Source organism: Rhineura floridana, chromosome 16 (assembly GCF_030035675.1).
Source record: "Rhineura floridana isolate rRhiFlo1 chromosome 16, rRhiFlo1.hap2, whole genome shotgun sequence".
Taxonomy (NCBI): domain Eukaryota; kingdom Metazoa; phylum Chordata; class Lepidosauria; order Squamata; family Rhineuridae; genus Rhineura; species Rhineura floridana.
Window position 1 is genome coordinate 38,016,790 of NC_084495.1, and position 17,998 is coordinate 38,034,787.

Consider the following 17,998-nt stretch of genomic DNA (forward strand, 5'->3'; position numbering starts at 1 on the left):
AATTCAAAGTGCCAGTTGTGAGCTTTAAAGCCTTCACCACCAGCTTGGACATCACCACCAAGTGATACAGAGATGTTTAATAGCTTTGGGAGGACCTTCCTAGTCTGGGGGGGGGGAATGGGATCTATTATGTGTACCTTGTTTTCATGTCAAAAAACTTTTATAGGCACCACCCTAAATGCATGTTCCAACAAGATCATTTGGACTTTTTTTTTTCATACAAAGCCTTATTTCTTTGTTTGTTACCTTTATTGTACATTTAATATATTTGTATTATTTTATTGCTGCCGATTTGTATTTAATTATAATTAATTCTTTTTTTAAACAGTTGGCATTTACATAAGAGTCACTCTACTAGACTGTCTTGTGTATTGCCTTGATCTCTTTGAAAAGGTGTCCAGCAAGTTTTGTAGAATGCAAAGGTTTTTCTATTCTTCTCCCCCCCCCCCGCCAACCTTCCTTTGGTTGTTCGAATATACAACTGCAACATCTCCTCTACTCCTCCCTGCCCCCCTCTTTCTGCAAGCCTTTCCCAGCACCTGCTGCAATCCCCCGCCCCCCCACCCTCTAATCCCCAGCCAGTTCACTGCTCCCTTCTTTCCCACTTGGGCCCAGGAGCTCCTCACACGCCCTGCCTTGAGGCGCAACCCAATCGCTGCTGCCGCTGCCTCCTCCCCCCACCCACCTCCTGCCTCCCCTGAACTGCTCCGCCAGAAACATCTGTGGACTGAAAAAAAAATGGGGGAAAAAGAGTTGGCACACTCAAAATGTTTGGAGCGAACGGGACCTCCAGCTAGCGCCACTGCTCTGTGAGGCAGAGTCCATGCCCGTCCCATGGGAGGGAAGCACTCAACGGGCCTTGCAGAGACACAGGGTCTGCACTCCGGGACAAGGCGGGAGGGGTCCTCCTCAACATCAACTAGTAAGGGACTAACTGCGTCTCCCCATCATTGGATCAAGCACAGCAGCAATGGAAATAAACCCATTATTGGCCGCTGACAAATTGCAAAGGGGCCCTTTACCAGATGGGGGGCCCATGTGGGTTTTTAATGGGCCCTTTACTGGTTGGCTTAGTGAAGGGACAAGACCTGAGCTACACCCAGGAAATGCACCGAGACTCAGGTAGTCAGGAGGACTTGCCTTTTCCCCATCGCCTTCATTCCGCAATACATTTGGGAATTTATCGGCTGGTATTTTTTAGTTTTTAGCTGGTTTCCCTTTCGTATTTTAAGAGGATCCTGAAATAAGGACTCTTCACTCAAGCAAGCTTAGTGCTCAGATGGATTTGCAAAAGGATGGCCCTCTCAGCTTGCTCGGCAAGGAAAATATTCCCCCCTTCCTACTTGCACGCACACCCAATCCCTGCTGCCTCCCAGCACCCACAGGTCAAAGGTCATGGAAAGCAAGAAGAGGGCAGGAAACGCCTTGAGCCGCCTCCAGTCACAGGGGCAGCATGCCAAAAAATACAGATGGGGTGATACTTTTGCTGCTAGCTTGTGTGGGAGGCAGTGAAGGGGAGAACGACTCCAGAATGCAGCTCCTGTCCCTCCAACGGTCTTATTCTGCCTGGTGGAGGAAGGAGGGTTAAGCAAAGTGGGTGCAATTCAGCTGCAGCACCAAAAACTTTGGAAAGCCAGTGCTCATTCTGGTGACCGGCTGTCCTTGATGGCTGCACAATCAAGCAGAGTCACATCCTTGGCATAGCCTGGCCCAGCCTCCACCAACCTGCTGCTCTCCAGATGTTTTGGACTGGACCACAAGCTGTGCTGGTGAGAGCAGACAGAAGTTGTAGCCCAAAACAGCTCAAGGAGACCGGGCCAGCAAAGGCTGGGCTGGACTAACCATATGCGCCGCTTCTGAGGGCAAGAGTGGCTTGGTGCCACCGGGCCAGTCCTCAGCAACCTGTCATCATTTTATACACCAGACTGAGTCCATCCTCCTCTGTGTATGTTGTACACATGCCTATGCACCCAAGAGCAATTTACCTTATTCAAACCCACCTAAAGCAATTCAGTCTCACCCAGCATGAACTGATGGAAAGGGAGAAGCCTGCAGGAGGGTGGGGACCATCCACACATTTCTCCTGGTCAGGGCGTTCACTTCAAGTGCCAGAGCTATGACAACAGCTGTTTAAATGCCATCAGTTCCTTAACTGCTTCACTGCTGATCAAAACCCTGCTTGCCCCTGTGCACCACAATCAAGTCCTGTGGGGGGGGGCACAATTTAACCACAGATTACACAGAGGTAAGCCATTTAAACTAGACCTTCCTGGGTCACAGCGCCTCACACAAAATGTAAATATTAGCAACATTTCCTAGGAGAAGCAGCACAAGCGTCAGGAATTCCAGTCTGCCAAGGGACAGCAGCGACACCTGCAAAATGCTACTCATCTCCCACCACTGCAGAAACCCAAGGCCCAAAAGGAAGAGAAGCTCATCAGCTGGCCGGCGAAAAGCCCCCACAGTTCCTCCACTCAAGGCTTTTTTGCTGGCTGATGGCCCTACTCTGTCATGCAGTCGCCTTCCAGCCCAGCCCCAGGGACACGCCTTGCCTTGCCACGCCTCTCCTGTGCAGCCTCTGCAACCGCAAAGAAGGTCACAGCGAGGGAGGGGGGCAGAAGAGGCGCCTCTGCTGCTGCTGCTTTTGCCAAGCACATAATCAGCCTGGCTTTGCCAGATGGGGGGGGGGTTTCTATTGAACCCAGCTTCCTGCGGCCAACAGATGCTTCCTGGGCAACCCACAAGCACGAAAGGACGCCCCTCCCTCACGGTTAGCCCACCCCCACCTGCAGCAGCAACCGGTCTCCACAGGTATCCTGCCTCTGAACATGCAGCGCCACTGAACTGTGACAGATCCTGTCCGTTAAGGGGCACCCTAATTCTTCGCGAGGGGAGGGGGAAGAGGCGCCAGGGCCACCAAGCTGCGGGGAGAGGGGAATAAAGGCCCCCACCCGCGCCACATTTGGAGCGCTCTCCTGTTGAGCGGTACGCTGGCCCGAGCAGACCGGACCCGCTGCCATACCAAGGCTTTCACACGGCCCAGACAAGGAGGGAACGGCCTTCCGCCCACTGAGGGGGCTCAACAATGGGCAGGGGGAATTCCTCCGAAGGGGCGCTCCTGAAACTGCGGCTCCCAAGAAAAGGGGGAGGGGGAGGGAGGGGGAGAGAGGGGGGGTCTGGCCGGCTTAGCAGTTAAGCAACCTTGGAGAAAGACACTCTGCGTACACTCAGAAACAGCCTTGGAAGGCTGAAGCCTCAATAACCTCGCCCCCTTTAGCCCCTTGGCGAGCGCGAGCCGGCACTGGCTCAACGTGGCGACTCGACGGCGCCGGCGCTCCGCTCCTTCGCTCGCTCACTCACCGCCCAGGCCCTGTGCGCGGCGCTTGTCCCTTCCGCGGGAAGAATCATCCCGAGCCGAGCTGTGAAGGGGCTCGCAGGTGGGCAGTGCCCCGACGGCGGTCTCCGCGCTCCGGCAGCAACGGCGACTCGCGAGTTAGCAGGAGCGCGCTGTCTCCTCCGGCAGCAGAGCCCGCTCTGGCTCCAGCGCCTGCCCGGGTGGGTGTGCCCAGCTAGCAGCCCCACCCTGGGGAGGGGTCCGGCCGGCGCAGGGCGAGGCGAGGACCAGCCGAGGAGGAGGAAAACGGAGGCGGGCGCTGCGAGGCGCTCCTCCCTCGCATGGCTGGCGGCGGCAGAGCAGCGGCTGCGAAAATGGGTCGCTGGTTTGCTCCGCCGCGGAGGGAGGAGCACTAGGGCAGCCCAGCCTCTGCCTAATGTTGTGGAGTCCTGACGGCCCCCGGAAGGCGTCCCGCGCTGTTTCAGCCCGCCTGTGATACACACTCTTTGGTCACAAGCAGCAAACAGGCCGCCTTAGAGACAACCCCGGGGAGGAGGGCTTGCACGCCAAAAGCGCAAAGCTCTTGCGCCTGGCACGCACAGAGGCGGCGAGGAGTCGACCAGCGCGAAGTCAACAGCAACGAGGTTGTTAAGAGGGTCGCCCCCCAACTCGCCACTAAAAAGCAGCACGTCCCGCCCGCTGCTTTTGAGCCTGCCTGCGAATCGCGTGGCCCGCACCCCACGAGAATGTGAAATAGCGCCGCTATTGCGGCGAGGCCGGCAGCCCAGCGTGTGGGTCTAAAGGGGGAAGGAGGTGGCGTCGACTCCGAGCCCGACAGGCACCAAGGCCTGACTGCTGGAGAGCAGCCTGCCTTTGCCCTCGCTGCCCCAAACCCCTGGCCCAGCTGTTGTCACGCAGCCGCTCCCCGAAAGGCCAGAACTGGTTGGGGCTGGATCAGTTCGCCGCAGCCAAGGAAGGCGCAGGGCCCTAAAAGAGGCCCTTGTGGCCACCGTCGAACAACAGCCGGCGAGGCAAAGTGTTCCTCGCCAGATCCAAAGAGGCCCCCTTGCCGCCATCGGGGAGATTCTGGCCAGAGCCGGAAAGGGAACGGTCGCGCGCTCGCCAGGCCACCGCAGAGCACTAAAGGCCCGCGGTACCTTGGAGTGAGGGGATGTCCGCGGAGAGAGAACTGACCTCTCCAGGGTGGAAACCGGAGGCGCGGCCGTGAAGATGAGAGCCCCTGGTGGCTCCCTGCCTTCCCTCCCCGCGTCTCCTCGCCTAAGGGACGCTCTTGTCACTCCACACAGCAGTCCTCCCTCTATTCGTTCTGACCCAGCCGCTTTGTGCCCCCAGAAAGGGGCTCTCCTCCACCCCGCACCCTTTTTACCCCCTCCATGACAGCTCATCCCTGCTCCAGATTAGTTCCTCGCCCCGCCGCAGTTGGTGATAAGCCTGGCCTCAGCCGCAGCGTGAGAGACGTGGAGGAGCCTGGCGGCGACCCCACCCTCTGGCGGCTGCTTCTCCTCCGGCGGGCTGGGGCTGGGGCTGGGGCGGTGGGTGAGCCGGGAACGAAAGGCCTCCTCACTCTCTCGCAGGGGCGGCTCCACCCTCGCGGCGCCCAGCCTGAGCAAACAAAACCTTGCAGAGGCCCAGTCGGGGGAGAGGGAGAGAAAATTGGACGGGGGCGACGCCTGCGATGGGGGCCTGCTGCTTATGGGCGGCAGAAGGGATGCTGCCGCGAGGGCTCGTGAGCGACAGCTTGGCCATTCAGAAAGGGAGCAGCAGAACTGGGCACCCCCAACTTGGCCGGTTCCCCAGCACGGATAGGGGCGTGGTGCGGAAGATGGTGGCCGGGACCCTTCGGACACTGCATTGTGGCTGCCAACTCCTCCCGCAGAAACAGCAGAGCCTGGACAGATCCAGAGTCCCGTTTGAAAAGCGGAGGAGGAGGAAGGAGCACCTGTTGCCTTTGGCTCAGGTAGATGCAATGGCAGGTGGGCGAGAGGAGGAATGCGCAGCAACTCTTCCACCAGCCAAAGAAGGCTCGGCTTGGAGAGTGCAGCGAGCCCCTTAGACCTTCTTGGACTGTGGCCAGGGGCAGCCGTCTGGGCCCTAGATGGGGAGATGGCCAGCCATGGGGCCCAAGAGCAGAAGAGGTGCAGCAAAAAGTGAAATGCCACAATAAGAGGAGGGGGCAGCAGGGCAATGGCTCAAATCCCCAGGAGGGGAGGAAGACTGAAGAAGTAAAAATGTTTTCTTAGAATTCTTCTCTCAAGAAGCCTTCATAAGAACATAAGGAAAACCTGGTGGATCAGGCCAGTGGCCCATCTAGTCAAGCGTCCTGTTCTCACAGTGGCCAACCAATATGGCCCTCTCCCCTCCTCTGGGTTCCAGCAACCGCCATTCAGAGACACACTGCCTCCAACAGGGGAGGTAGAAGATTGCCGTCACTTCCAGGCATTTGTCTAACCCTCTTTTGAGGCCATCCAGGTTGGTGGCCATCACTGCCTCCTCTTGTGGGAGCGAATCCCAGGGTTTAACTCTGTGCTGCGTGAAGGACTTCCTTGTGTCTGTCCTGAATCTTCAAACATTTAGCTTCATTGGATGTTCATGAGTTCTAGTGTTCTGAGAGAGGGAGAAAAATTTCCTCTGTCCACTTTCTCCATGCGGTGCATAACTTTATACACTCCTATCATGTCGCCTCCAACTCTCCTTTCCTCTAAACTAAAAAGCCCCAAACGCTGCTGCAGCCTTTCCTCATGGGGGAGTCGCTTCATAGGATGGTTGGAATTCACAAACTAGATTTCAGCCTAAGACATCAGCAGGCAAAATATGGCAACGCACCTTCAGAGTCTGCCCAATATATGAGGTGCGTGGGAGCCATCCATGGCAGAAAGGACTCCAGGGGTGAGTTCCCCACAGAAGGTAGCAAATGAATTGACCTGGGGCATCAGGTTCCTTCCGGCTACAAGTCAGGATTCCTGCTCACTCCTCCATTCCCAGGGGACTATGCTCCTCGGATTCTCCCTACAGAGCTCAGGAAAGCAAGTGGAACAATCCTGCAAAGAAAAGGGGCATGGATGCACGCACACACACACACACACTCCTTGGTCTTCACATCCCTAAACTGTAGATATGAATTTGCTGCCCTGGGCTCCTACTGGGAGGAAGGGTGGGATATAAATCTAATAAATAAACAAACAAAATTTGGGTGTAAACTTTGCTGCACCAGACCGGAAGCAGCCTTGCAAGAAGCCAACATCTGCCAAAACAAAAGTTCACAAAAAGCTCACTGGAGCCACACTGGAGTGGCGCAGGAACACAGCCATGCTCCAGCACCACCAAAGAGGTCACTGTACAAGCCTGAAGCTGACACCACGCCCACTTCCCTGCAACTGGGTGATGAACTAACTGCACACCCCGCCCAGCTGTTGTGCAGCCAAGGGGCCTTATAACTGCCAACACCCAGGATCCAGCCTTACAACCCCCTCGGGGCCAGTCTGGTATCTTCATGCAGTGGTGGTTGTGCCAGAGTTAATCAATAGCAGCAGCAGCAAGACCTACTAAGCAAGCTTGTTCAGTGGACTGCAGTCATTTCCCCCACCTAAAGTATCCAACTGTAGAAATCCATGTTGGGGAGGGGTGGAGAGAGAGAGAGAGAAGAAGGGTAGCCGCAGACAAGCGCACTGTCCTTCCGTTTGAATGCTGAGGAGTTCCTTAACCTATTCTAGGAACGAGTCTTGAATGCCACAATTATTTTTGCGAGGGGGTTGCAACAACCACCTACTGTTCCAAAAGAAGGGCAACCAAAATGATCAAGGGGCTGGAGCAACTCCCCTATGAGGAAAGGTTACAATACTTGGGGCTTTTTAGTTTAGCGAAAAGGTAAGAGGGCACATGACAGAGTCGCATAAAATGGTGCATGGTGTGTAGAAAGTGGATAGAGAAGTTTCTCATAACAGCAGAACTCGGGGCCATCTAATGAAGCTGAATGTTGGGAAGATTCAGGGCAGACAAAGAAAAGGACTTCCTCACACAGTGCATTGTTAAACTTTGCTCCCACAAGAGGAGGCAGTGATGGCCATCAACTTGGAAGGCTTTAAAAGGGGCTTAGACAAAAGTATGGAGGATTAGGTTATCAGTCTTTACTAGTCATGATGGCTACTTTGGAGGCAGCATCCGCTGAATACGAGTTGCTGGGAGTGGGGAGAGCGATGCTGTTGCACTCAGGTCTTGCTTGCAGCCTTCCCATAACAGGCATCTGGTTGGCCACTGTGAGAACAGGATGTTGGACTGGATGGGCTTTTGGCCTGATCCAGCATCCAGGCTCTTCTTATATGATGCCAAAGACCGGCTCCACCAGTAGGCAGTGTGAGGGAGTCGCCTCAGTCAACAGCTGGAGGGGAGCGATGGCAAGATACTGGAGGGCAGAATCACATGTCTCCTGTGGCCTGCCCCCACACAGTAGGCGTGGAAGGTGCTATCTCGTCACTGGCGTTGACGTAGGATCCACCTGGCCAGCTTCTGGGGATGGAATGGGAGGGGTCACCGTCCTGTCCTTTGCCTCGAGCAGCAAAATGACTTGGTCTGGCCAGCCATGGGGATGCTGCGAAGGCCAAAAAGGGAAGATGGCTCAGCCCTTGGCACCTCCCCACAATCTCTACTGGCATCCAAACAGAGCCCCCCAGATGGCAAGGGCAACAGCCTGCCAGTGGGGGCTGGGAAGAGGAAGTGCTGGTTGATTTTCAATGCAACAGCATCCTTAGGCAGTTCGGTACATCATCTCCTAAATCTGCAGCAAGAGCTTTAGGTTTTGAACAGGCATCAGGAGGAAGCATGCTTCTGAAGTTTAAATGCAAGCAAATATTCTTCAGTGGAGATGGAAATCAAGCTATTCCTCAGTGGTAGCCTGTGGACAGATGCCCCCAAAAAACAGACTGCTAACTGTCTGGGCATCTTGTCTGTTTGTGCATGGGCCCCTCCCTTTCCTCTTGCTCAAAAAAAGTCCAGAGTGATTTATTTGGTGGGTAGGTCCGGGTGAGCCCCACATCACTATTGGGGCAGAGGAAAATCCAGCTGGGAGGTCACAAGGCCGAGGTTCATCTCTCTCTATTAATCTGGAGTAACCACGATCCACAGAGCAGTTGCTCTTGCTAGAGGAGAATCAGAATTGCCCACAAACATTCCGCTTTTGCTCTGGTATAATACTCACTAATGAGCAACATACACTCTGGTATTTAACTGGTCACCAACACCCCAGCATGGTGGAATAATGGTTCAGGAATGGGCAAATCAGCATTCAGCGATACAGAGATCTCAAGAGGTCCCATGCACAGATCTGCCATGAATCTGCTTCTCTGGTACTCTGAGGCCTTTTTCTATTTGCAGAACTGACATTGTTGTGGACAAACATGGTTTCATGTAACTGCACATGCTCTCCCCGTGATGGATGGGGCCATGGCGGGCCTTCCTCTCGGGATGCCACAATCAACCTCTGCAGCAGGTGCTGAAGGAAATCCCACATGGTTGTACCTCTAGCTAGGAGGGGCCCCTTTGTCCTCCCTCGCAGGATGGGTGGATAGCAGTGGGCTGCTCCAGGCTTGCAATGGCAGCGCTAAGCCAGACTGCTCAACAGCCTTGAGCCAAGCAGGGCTACAGGAATGTCTGGGGAGCTGCAGAGCCACATCCCACACAGCTGCTCCCCTAATGGTACGCCAGAGAACCCTGCGCACTGTGCTGAGGACCCAGATCGTTTCAGCCAAAAATTAGCTTGGGTGAACAGCCTTTTCATCCACATTTGCTAGATAAGTGTGCCGGCAACTACAGTCTTACCCTATGTTGGTGTCCACTTGAGCTTGCCATAAAACAGGCACTCAGCCCATGCTGGCAAGCTGCCTGCACAGAAGACCCTGGCAAGCTGAAGTAACAGAGAGAGAAATTTATGCTGCAGTGACATTTTTACCCTTTTTCTTGCCCTTGCAATATTCTGCTCCAATCTTGTGCAAATGTGCTGCATTGCAAAGGCCATAGCTCAGCGGCAGAGCATCCTTGCATGTGGAAGGCCCCGGATCCAATCCTTGGCATCTCCAGGTAGGGCTGGGAACATCCCCGGTCTTTTTAAAAAGTTTTTGAAAGTTTTTAAAAAATAAATTATTGCTTGAAAAAAGTATATATAGTATACATACATCTCCAGCGCATAAAAGAATAAAAAGTGCACGGAGTGTAGACATGTCTAGAAAGAAGCCCTGGAGAGCCTTCGCCAGTCAGTGTAGACAATACTGAGCAAGATGGAGCAATGATCTGGATCCGGATGCGGCCGCTCCCAAGAAGAGCCAGCAGGGGCCATTTGTCCAGCCTCCTCTTCTCCCAGCGGCCAACCAGAGGCCTCTTCTGGGAAGCCCACAAGCCGGACCTAAGCCCTCTCCCCTTCTGAGGTTTCCACCAAGAATTCAGAAGCACGCTGCCTGTGACTGAGGCGGCAGAGCATAGCCATCCTGTCTAGCAGCCACTGATATTTATTAATCTTCTTATTACCATCATCCCACCTTTCCTCGAAGGAGCTCAAGGTGGTGTACATGGTTCTCCCCCTCCTCATTTAACCCCCACAACAACGCTGTGAGTGGATTAGGCTGAGAAACAATGACTGGCCCAAAGTCACCCAGTGAGCTTCATGACCAGCTGGGATTTGAACCCTGGTCTCCCAGGCCCCAGCCCAACACTCTAACCACTACACCACACTGGCTCTTATCCTCCATGAATTTGCCTAATCCTCTTTAGAAGCCATCCAAGTTGTTTCCTATGTAAGGACTGTGAAACTTAATTCTAGTAAGTAAAGCACAAGACTAGGAGCTGAAATCCTGGCCGTGCAAATCTTCACAGCAGCAGCAGCAGAGCTGCTTACGTGCAAATAGGTGCAGAGGAAGAGAGAAGGGAAAGCAGGAAGGCTCCGGGCAGGGAATCCCAGGGGCAGCCCAAAGCCAAGCACCCAGGCTGGCTGGCTTGGGCAGGCGGAGGCTGCTTTGGGGAGGGCCAACAGCCACAGGCTGCTCTTGCACGGACAGCTGGGACTGTGCTGGCCAATGGCCATCCCAGAGGTCAAGCCCTCTCTGGTGGGTGGGGCAGAAAGGGCAGGCTGCGGTGCCCCTGTGCTTCCCCCCTCGCCCACAGTTGACAGGCAATTCCTGCTTCTGTGGAGGAAGAAGCCTGCACAGCCAGCCCCCTCCTGCCCCCACCCCGCCGGGGCCAATCAGCAGCGAGGCAGTCCCACCCTTGCTGCCACCTCCTGAGGGTGGTGGGGAGGCCCAAAGCACACTCCTGCCATGGAGGCAGCTTTTGGCAAAGGGAGGTGGTTAGCTCATGGCACACGGGGGGAACTTTGGGCGTGCCTGGCTGTATAGGCCATATAGCAAGCATAGGGCCTGACAACAATGGAGGGGGGCAACTGGGTCCCTATGGGGAACTGCTGCTCTTGCATACCAGGAGGAGACCCTCCCCTCCCCCATCAGTGAGGAACCACAGACCAAAACTGGGTGCCCAGCCACCCTCCCTGCCGAGACACACTCCTGTCCGTGCAGTGCAGGGTCCGTGTAAAAAGCAGCACTGGCTGACAGCAGTGTTGCACTCCGCTCTGGCCATGCATCCGTCGCAGGGATTCCTCCATCGCATGTGGGCCCTTTGCAACAGCATCCAGAGAGGTCACTGAAACACTCTGCAGAGCAAGCAAAATGAAAGAAACAGAACAAACGTACAAGCCGTTGTCCAAATACACACTGTGCTCAAGAGATCGTGATGGCCACCAACTTGGATGGCTTTAGAAGCAAATGAGACAAATTAATAGAGGAGGCAGCTATGAATGGCTACTAGCCACAGTGGCTCTGTTCTGCCTCCACTGTCAGAGGCAGAAGCCCCTGAACACCAGTGCTGGGCATCCCAATCGGGGAGAGGGCTACTCTTGCTCTCCAGCCCTACTCTTGGGCTTCCTATAATGGGCACCTGGCAGGCCACTGTGAGAACAGGAGGCTGGACTGGATGGGCCCCCTTTGGCCCGGTCCAGCTATAGGGCTCTTCCTATGTTCTCTTCAGTCCCAGCTTCCCCACCCCACGTATGAATACCTAAGTGCCCACAACCCAGTCCCAGCCCCCTTTACCTTTCCTCCGCTGGATCAGGTCTATTTACCTCCACATCCTGCTTTCCAGCAGGGCCATCCAGGTGGAAGCCCATAAGAAGAACATGAGTTAGCAGTGGGAGGGTGTCTTGGAGGTCATTTAGTCCAACCTCCTCTTCCCCCGACTCAATGCAAGATGCAACAACAGCATCCCTTACAGATGGGCTGTGCAGTCTCTGCTTAAATACCTCTTGCAAACGAGAGCCTACCACTTCCGGAGGCCGCCTCTGTTCCACTGTCAAATAAGCTCTTGCCATTAAGAAGTTTTCACTTTCCTGCAATTTCTGTAAATGCTGTAAACCACCCAGAGGGCTTTGGCTATGGGGCGGTATATAAATGTAATAAATAAATAAAACAAATGTCCACCTATGGATTTCTTGTCCTGCCCTCTGGAGAAATGGAAAACAAAGTCTGCGCCCTCTTTTACATGGCAGCTCTTCAGATATTTAGAGGCAGCTATTCTGTCTTCCCTTCACCTTCTCTCTCCAACCTAACATACCCAGCTCTTCAACTGTCCCTCACAGGGACTTCGGTGCCCGGATCCCTCACTATCCTAATCACCTTCCTTCCAGACATGCTCCAGTTTAAAAGCAACAGTCCTCCACAGCTGTGGCTCCCCAGCAAAAGATTTTCAGTGGCATATAGACTACTTGCAAACTTGAGGCTCTATGTTCAATGCCAAAGCCAGGAAGAAGTAGGCAAGGCCATGCCTTGCAGAGAATGTATAGCAGCTATACGTAATGGTCTAAGATGGGGGATTCCCAAACTGTCGTCTGTGAGCTTCATTCAGGTGGTCAACAGCATGTCTGCATTAAATATTCATATGGTGCATTACAATTGCTACAGCAGGCAGGGGTAAAAAATAATTAAACAGTCCACCAAGACCATTTTCAAGTGGTCCATGGGGGGAAAAGTTTGGGAACTGCTGGCCTAAGGCATCCTAAGCATGTAGCAGTGGGGGAGAGAGATGCACGCACAGTCTATTCAAAAGTAAGGCCTATGGAGTACAGTGGGACTTGACCCCAAGTAAGTGTGCATCGGACTGTAGCCTTAACATTCTTTCTGCCTCTCCTCAGTCTCTCAGCCCTTGGGATCAGGCTCTTTCCACTGAAAGGAACGTTTCCTGCAAAGCTGCACCACCACCAGCATGCACATCTGGTGCGCTTGTGTGGGGAAGCAGGCCGGGGGAGTCTGCTTCCCTGCCAAGAAACTTGCTTCTCAGGTCCTGTGATTGCAGGACGTTTCCCAACAGAGCAGGAAAATATTCCGCAAAGGTACGTTCCCCAAACTGTCCCAGAGTCTTAAGAACCATGCTAGTCCCGTCCAAAAAGAAAAAAACACCCAGAGAAAATGTGACATGGTATTTTTATTGAATTGTTTTATGCTTAAAAATAGCGGGCACAAGCTTTTGAGTCATGCAGAACTCTTCTTCGCATATTTCGTCATAAGAGCAACATCACAACTCTAGTTAGCAACCCAATCAAGCCAGATGTTCGTGGCAGCCCAAGTATGAGACTCAGGATGTCCAGTTAGGGGGGGGGGGACTCTTTTCCACAGTAATCATGGCAGTTAATGGGTAACATTTGCTCTCCATCTGCAAAAAAAAGGGGGGGGAGGCAAGACCCGCTCGGCTGCAAATCCTACTCTGGCACCCACAGCACCCAGAAGCAGCCCAGGAAACATTGAGAGGGAACAGGGCATGCCCTGCTGGCACAGCCCATGTTCAGCCTGAACCTGGCATAGTTTAAAGGATCAGTGAGCATGGGAAAGGGATCTCTCTCTCTCTCTCTCTCTCTCTCTCTCTCTCTCCCCCCCTACCCAGGAGACACCCTGGAGAGCCACTGCCAGTCAGAACAGACAGTACTGGGCTAGATGGGCAAGTTTTCTGATCCAGTCAAATGCTGATTCATGCAATGTCGGCTGCGGGTTTTGGAGCCCCCTTGGGCAAGACAGAGCACACACACCCCAGTGAAAGTACTTCCTCACAGCAGCAGATCCAGGGGACTCTTGCCTGTGGGCCCCCCGCTTGGGTGTGAGCTCTTGACAGATGCCTGACCATGCTGACCCTTGACACTGGCCCTGCTTCCTGTGCCCATCCTGGCACCTTCTCCTTAGCTTGGGATGCCCCCGCTTGGCCCTCAGAGATCAGGAAGTAATGATATTTTAAAACGAGAGAGAGAGGACTTTTTGTTCTTCATGGAAAATGTGTGCAGACCCCAGAGAAGGACGCTTGTTGCCCTGGCACCAGGCAAAGGTTGCAGAATGCCACCTGCCCCCCAGGGTAGGGTATGCCAACTTGCTGCCCCAGAGGCAGAGGGGGCAGAAGGCTGCCTGGTGCCCTTAGTAAGGAGGAGGCATGTTTTTATTTAAGACCAGCCCAACAACCCTCAAAGGATCTCGTGGGGGGGGGATTCCTTCATGGTAGCTCCCGGAAACCCAAATTCCAGTGAGATGCAGCCCAGCACCCTCCAAAGAGCAGTACAGGAGGCTGCTGTCTACCAAGTCAGGCCGCTGGTCCAGCGGACATCCTCTGTGCCAGGAAGGCGAGAGGTCATTCCCATCACCTGCAACCCAATTCTTTCAACAGGAGATGCCAAGGTCCCCACCCAGCTATGCGTCTCCCGGCCACTTCCACCCTCCTCCCTCCAAGCTGGACGGGGCTGCTTTGCATGTCACAGGATTTCAGGGTTGAATGGCGACTTCGGCTCCATGCAGGAGCCCACAACTGCAGTGCCACAGACAGACAGGTGGGTAGGTAGGTGGATAGGCAGCAGTGGCGGTAGGTGGCTCCATGTCAGTGGGTCAGTGGAATCCACTCTGGGTTTTAGCCAGAACTTTCAGCATCTTGGACAACTTGAAAGTTTAGACCACAAGTTCGGATTCCACAGCCCCACTGACAGAGAGACAGATAGGTGGCCACCCAGCCTCTGCTTACATTTGTCCAGCAAAGGAGAGCCCACCTCCTCCCGAGGCAGTCTCTGTTCCAGCGCCCAGCAGCCCTTACCCTTAAGACGTTTCTCCTAATGTTTAGCCAAAATCTACATCCCTGCAATTTCTTCCCATGGGTTTTAGTCCTGCCCTCTGAAACGACAGAGGAGAGTGAGTCCTGCTCCATCTTTGGTGTGACATCTCATCAGGTTTCTGAAGGCAGCTCTCCTGCTTCGCCTGCAACAAAGCGCTACCCCAGAATCCAATGCCAGCAACCGGGCTCAGTCCAGAAATGTGTGCAGTAATGCATGCCCTCTGAGCATGTACAGAATGGCCCCAGTGCAACCACAAGCCAGTATACTCAGGCTGAATATTAAGGAGCAGGGAAGACAGCAGCAAAAGGCTCCTCAGCAGGATTTGGCCCCAGCACCTCTTTAAGAAGTTAAGCTCCAGCTGCTCAAGAACACCGCCTTTGCCTTGCCCGCTAATTGCAACAAAACAGCCACTTCCTGCCCTCCTGCCTGTGGTGGTACCTCCCCCCCCCACTGCTGTTGTATCTAAAAATGCAGCTCCGTGAGAGTGGAGGGGCCCAGCAGACTCAGAGGCACCACTTCCGTTGGGAACAAAAACCCCTCTGGACGTCCTGCGACTCTGCCTTGCTCTGAGGTCACACAGCCAGCCAGCCAGTGAGCACAGCCCTTCCAACTGCAGAGGGGAGGGGAGACCTCCGCAGGCACCAGGGTGATCTCGGCAAGGGAGAAAAAGGACATTTTCTCCTGGCTCCGTTTTTGTCAGGAGGCCGTTCTCCTGTTCCCCCAGACATACCTCCCTCCACCTGCTTTTATAAAGGCTCCGCTGCCACCGTCCTATGCCACATCAACATATTCCCAGCACTCTGCTTTCCAGGTCAAAGGTCCAAGCCACCTCCAGCAAAAGCCCAACGAAATCCCCAGAGAAACAAGCAGATTGGCAGGGCAGGCCAATAGCTATTTCCTGTTTTTGTTCTCCAGTAAAGAGCCAGTGTGGTGTAGTGGTTACGGTGTTGGACTACGACCTGGGAGACCAGGGTTCGAATCCCCACACAGCCATGAAGCTCACTGGGTGACCTTGGGCCAGACAATGCCTCTCAGCCTCATGAAAACCCTATTCATAGGGTCGCCGTAAGTCGGAATCAACTTGAAGGCAGTACACACAAACATTCTGCAGAACACTGCTTCTAAATGTGGAGGCTTCATCTTCGGCTTGCTTGGCCAATAGTCACTGACAAACCTATCCCTCATAAATTTCTTTTAAAAAAAGAAAAATGACAAGCAGCACTTACCCCTCCCCATGTACGTTCCAAGCCATCTAAGTGACTGGTCCTCATCACATCTTGAACAATGAATGGGCACTGACAAAGTCTTCTCCCATCATTCTGCCCCAAGAAGCTCAGCTGAGCCCCCTGCCCCTTCTCCATTCCACAGTCCTACCCACCAGCTCAGTAGACCAGCCTTCCCCAGCCTATCTGGACAGCCACGTTGGCTGGGGCTCATAGGCACTGCAGTCCAAAACAACCAGAGGGCACCAGGTCAGGAAAGAGTGCACCCAATCCTTTTCCACACACACAGACCCAGAGGGAAATGCACTCCCCTTTGCCAGGGGGCACAGCAACGGGAGGATCAAGGTGCAACTGTTTCAGGAGATGTCTGCAAGAGGAGGACAGTGGTGCTCAGCTAAGCAATCCAGCCTCATGGCCTGCATCCCCAAGAGTCCAAACTGTGGACAGAGGCAGCAAAAGTGCCTAAGAGCCCAGCGTCTGACACCACACGTGGAAGCTCCTTGTGTGCCTCAGTGTCCTCCTTTGAAAGGAAAGAATAACAGTGCTCAGTCCTCACTTACCCACCTTAGCACGCTTTCAAGAGCTAGGGAGGAGGAGGCAGAACCTCCTGCCAACGGGTGCTTTTCCTGACGCTGTCCCTGCACGGACACGTAGCGCTGGGCACTGTCACTTCCTCTCTTGCAGCCTCTGGCACCCCATCTGTGGTGAGGAGGAGAAGAGCAAAAAAGTCAGTTTGGGTGGCCTGTGCTTTCATGATGCAGGAGACTCGGCAGGAACCATAACATGGGAGGCAGAGCGCACGTAGTTGCACACAGAACAGTCCAGGTTCAATCCCCAGCAACTCCAGCTTTAAAAAGGGTCAGTCAGCAGCTAATCGAAAAGGCCCCAGAAAGCTGCTGCTGATCAGTGTAGACAGTACTGGGCTAAATGGACTAACAGTCTGACCTACTATAAGGAAGCTTTCTTTCCCCTTTTAAAAACTATAAATATAAATGCATGTGCACACACAAATACCAGATCTATCATATGTACAAAATTGTATTTTCTGTTCTTGTCATTCCAAAGTTGTTTATGTTATTTCGAAGGTTATTTCAAATTTCAACAATGAAAATGCAACAAATAATTCTAGGTTGCATTTAATTTTCTTAAAAATTATAAACAAGGACCATAAACTTTCAAGTTGAGTTTGCTTTTGTCTTCCTAACTCTACAAGCTTTGACATCCTTGGGACACACTAAGGTTTATTCCACCACCTTCACACTGTACTGTAGGCAGTTCCAGAGTTCTCCATTTATTAGCCAATAATGTTTTTGTAGCTCTTGTTAAGTTCCCAGCCAACAGCATGTAGCTTGACTGGCTCTTTCTTCTGATATCCCAATAAAATTTGTAACCAACTTAAAACTGTAAGATATCCAATAATGTCCTCAGGTTTTTTTTTTTAAAAAAAACCCTCCAAAAGTTTTAACTTTTTCTCAATACCCCCACATTGAAGGCAGCTTTCTATCTTGTTGTCCCACACAAGGACCCAGAAGCTCAAGGGCTGGCAAAACTGTTGGGCTGTCTTATCATGTTTTGGAGAAAGCCATTCTATAAACTTCCTGCAGAGCAGTCCAACCCAGTCCACACTAGGGGAAGAGAAAATCCCAAATGGTTCTCAAATGCCAGACTACAACAGCAGCCCTGGAGGAGAGCAAAACCTTCTCCCTCTTACCCCACCCAGCCCCCTCCTCCCCCCAGTGGAGAATCTCCATATGGAAGAAGGCACCACCGTCCTTCAGGAGACCTCACCAGCCCAGCACATCTCTAGGTATCTCCAAACACAGATCTGTGTGCCCATATCTAGAGTTTAAAATAAGATTACAGAAATCAACGGCATGCATGGAAGTTTGCTCATTTTAGCATAATCTGGCACCATTCACATTATTAATTCCTACAATGGCACAGGAGTTGTTATTATTATTATTATTATTATTATTACCACCACTACCACCCACCCTTCACCCAAAGGTTCCCGGACGGGTTACAACAGTTTTAAAACACATAATTAAAACCGTTAAAAACAACTGAAACAACATCACAGAAAACAGGGTGAGTCCTAAAAATATCCATCTCGGGTGTCTTCAGCCTTTGCCAAAAGTTGTCCAATGACGTAGCCAGAAGCACCTTGGTGGGGAGGGAGTTTCAGAACTTTGGGGCTGCCACAGAAAATGCCCTCTCCTGCCCCCCCAAGGTTCTGAGAGTGGCGGAACTACC

At 53.1% G+C, this 17,998-nt stretch overlaps 1 protein-coding gene across 5 annotated transcripts in view; it reads right to left on the reverse strand.

Annotated features, from left to right (window-relative positions):
- KLF8 (KLF transcription factor 8) overlaps positions 1-17,998 on the reverse strand; it is a 70,919-nt gene that overhangs the window by 19,300 nt on the left and 33,621 nt on the right. For 2 of the 5 annotated variants that reach the window (XM_061598309.1, XM_061598308.1), the window contains exon 2: positions 16,306-16,444. In XM_061598309.1, the coding sequence (XP_061454293.1) occupies positions 16,306-16,444 (139 nt within the window). Of the gene's footprint in view, positions 1-3,360; positions 3,834-4,721; positions 4,746-16,305; positions 16,445-17,998 lie in introns of those variants that run through there. The other 3 variants (XM_061598312.1, XM_061598311.1, XM_061598310.1) reach the window with 3 other exon arrangements.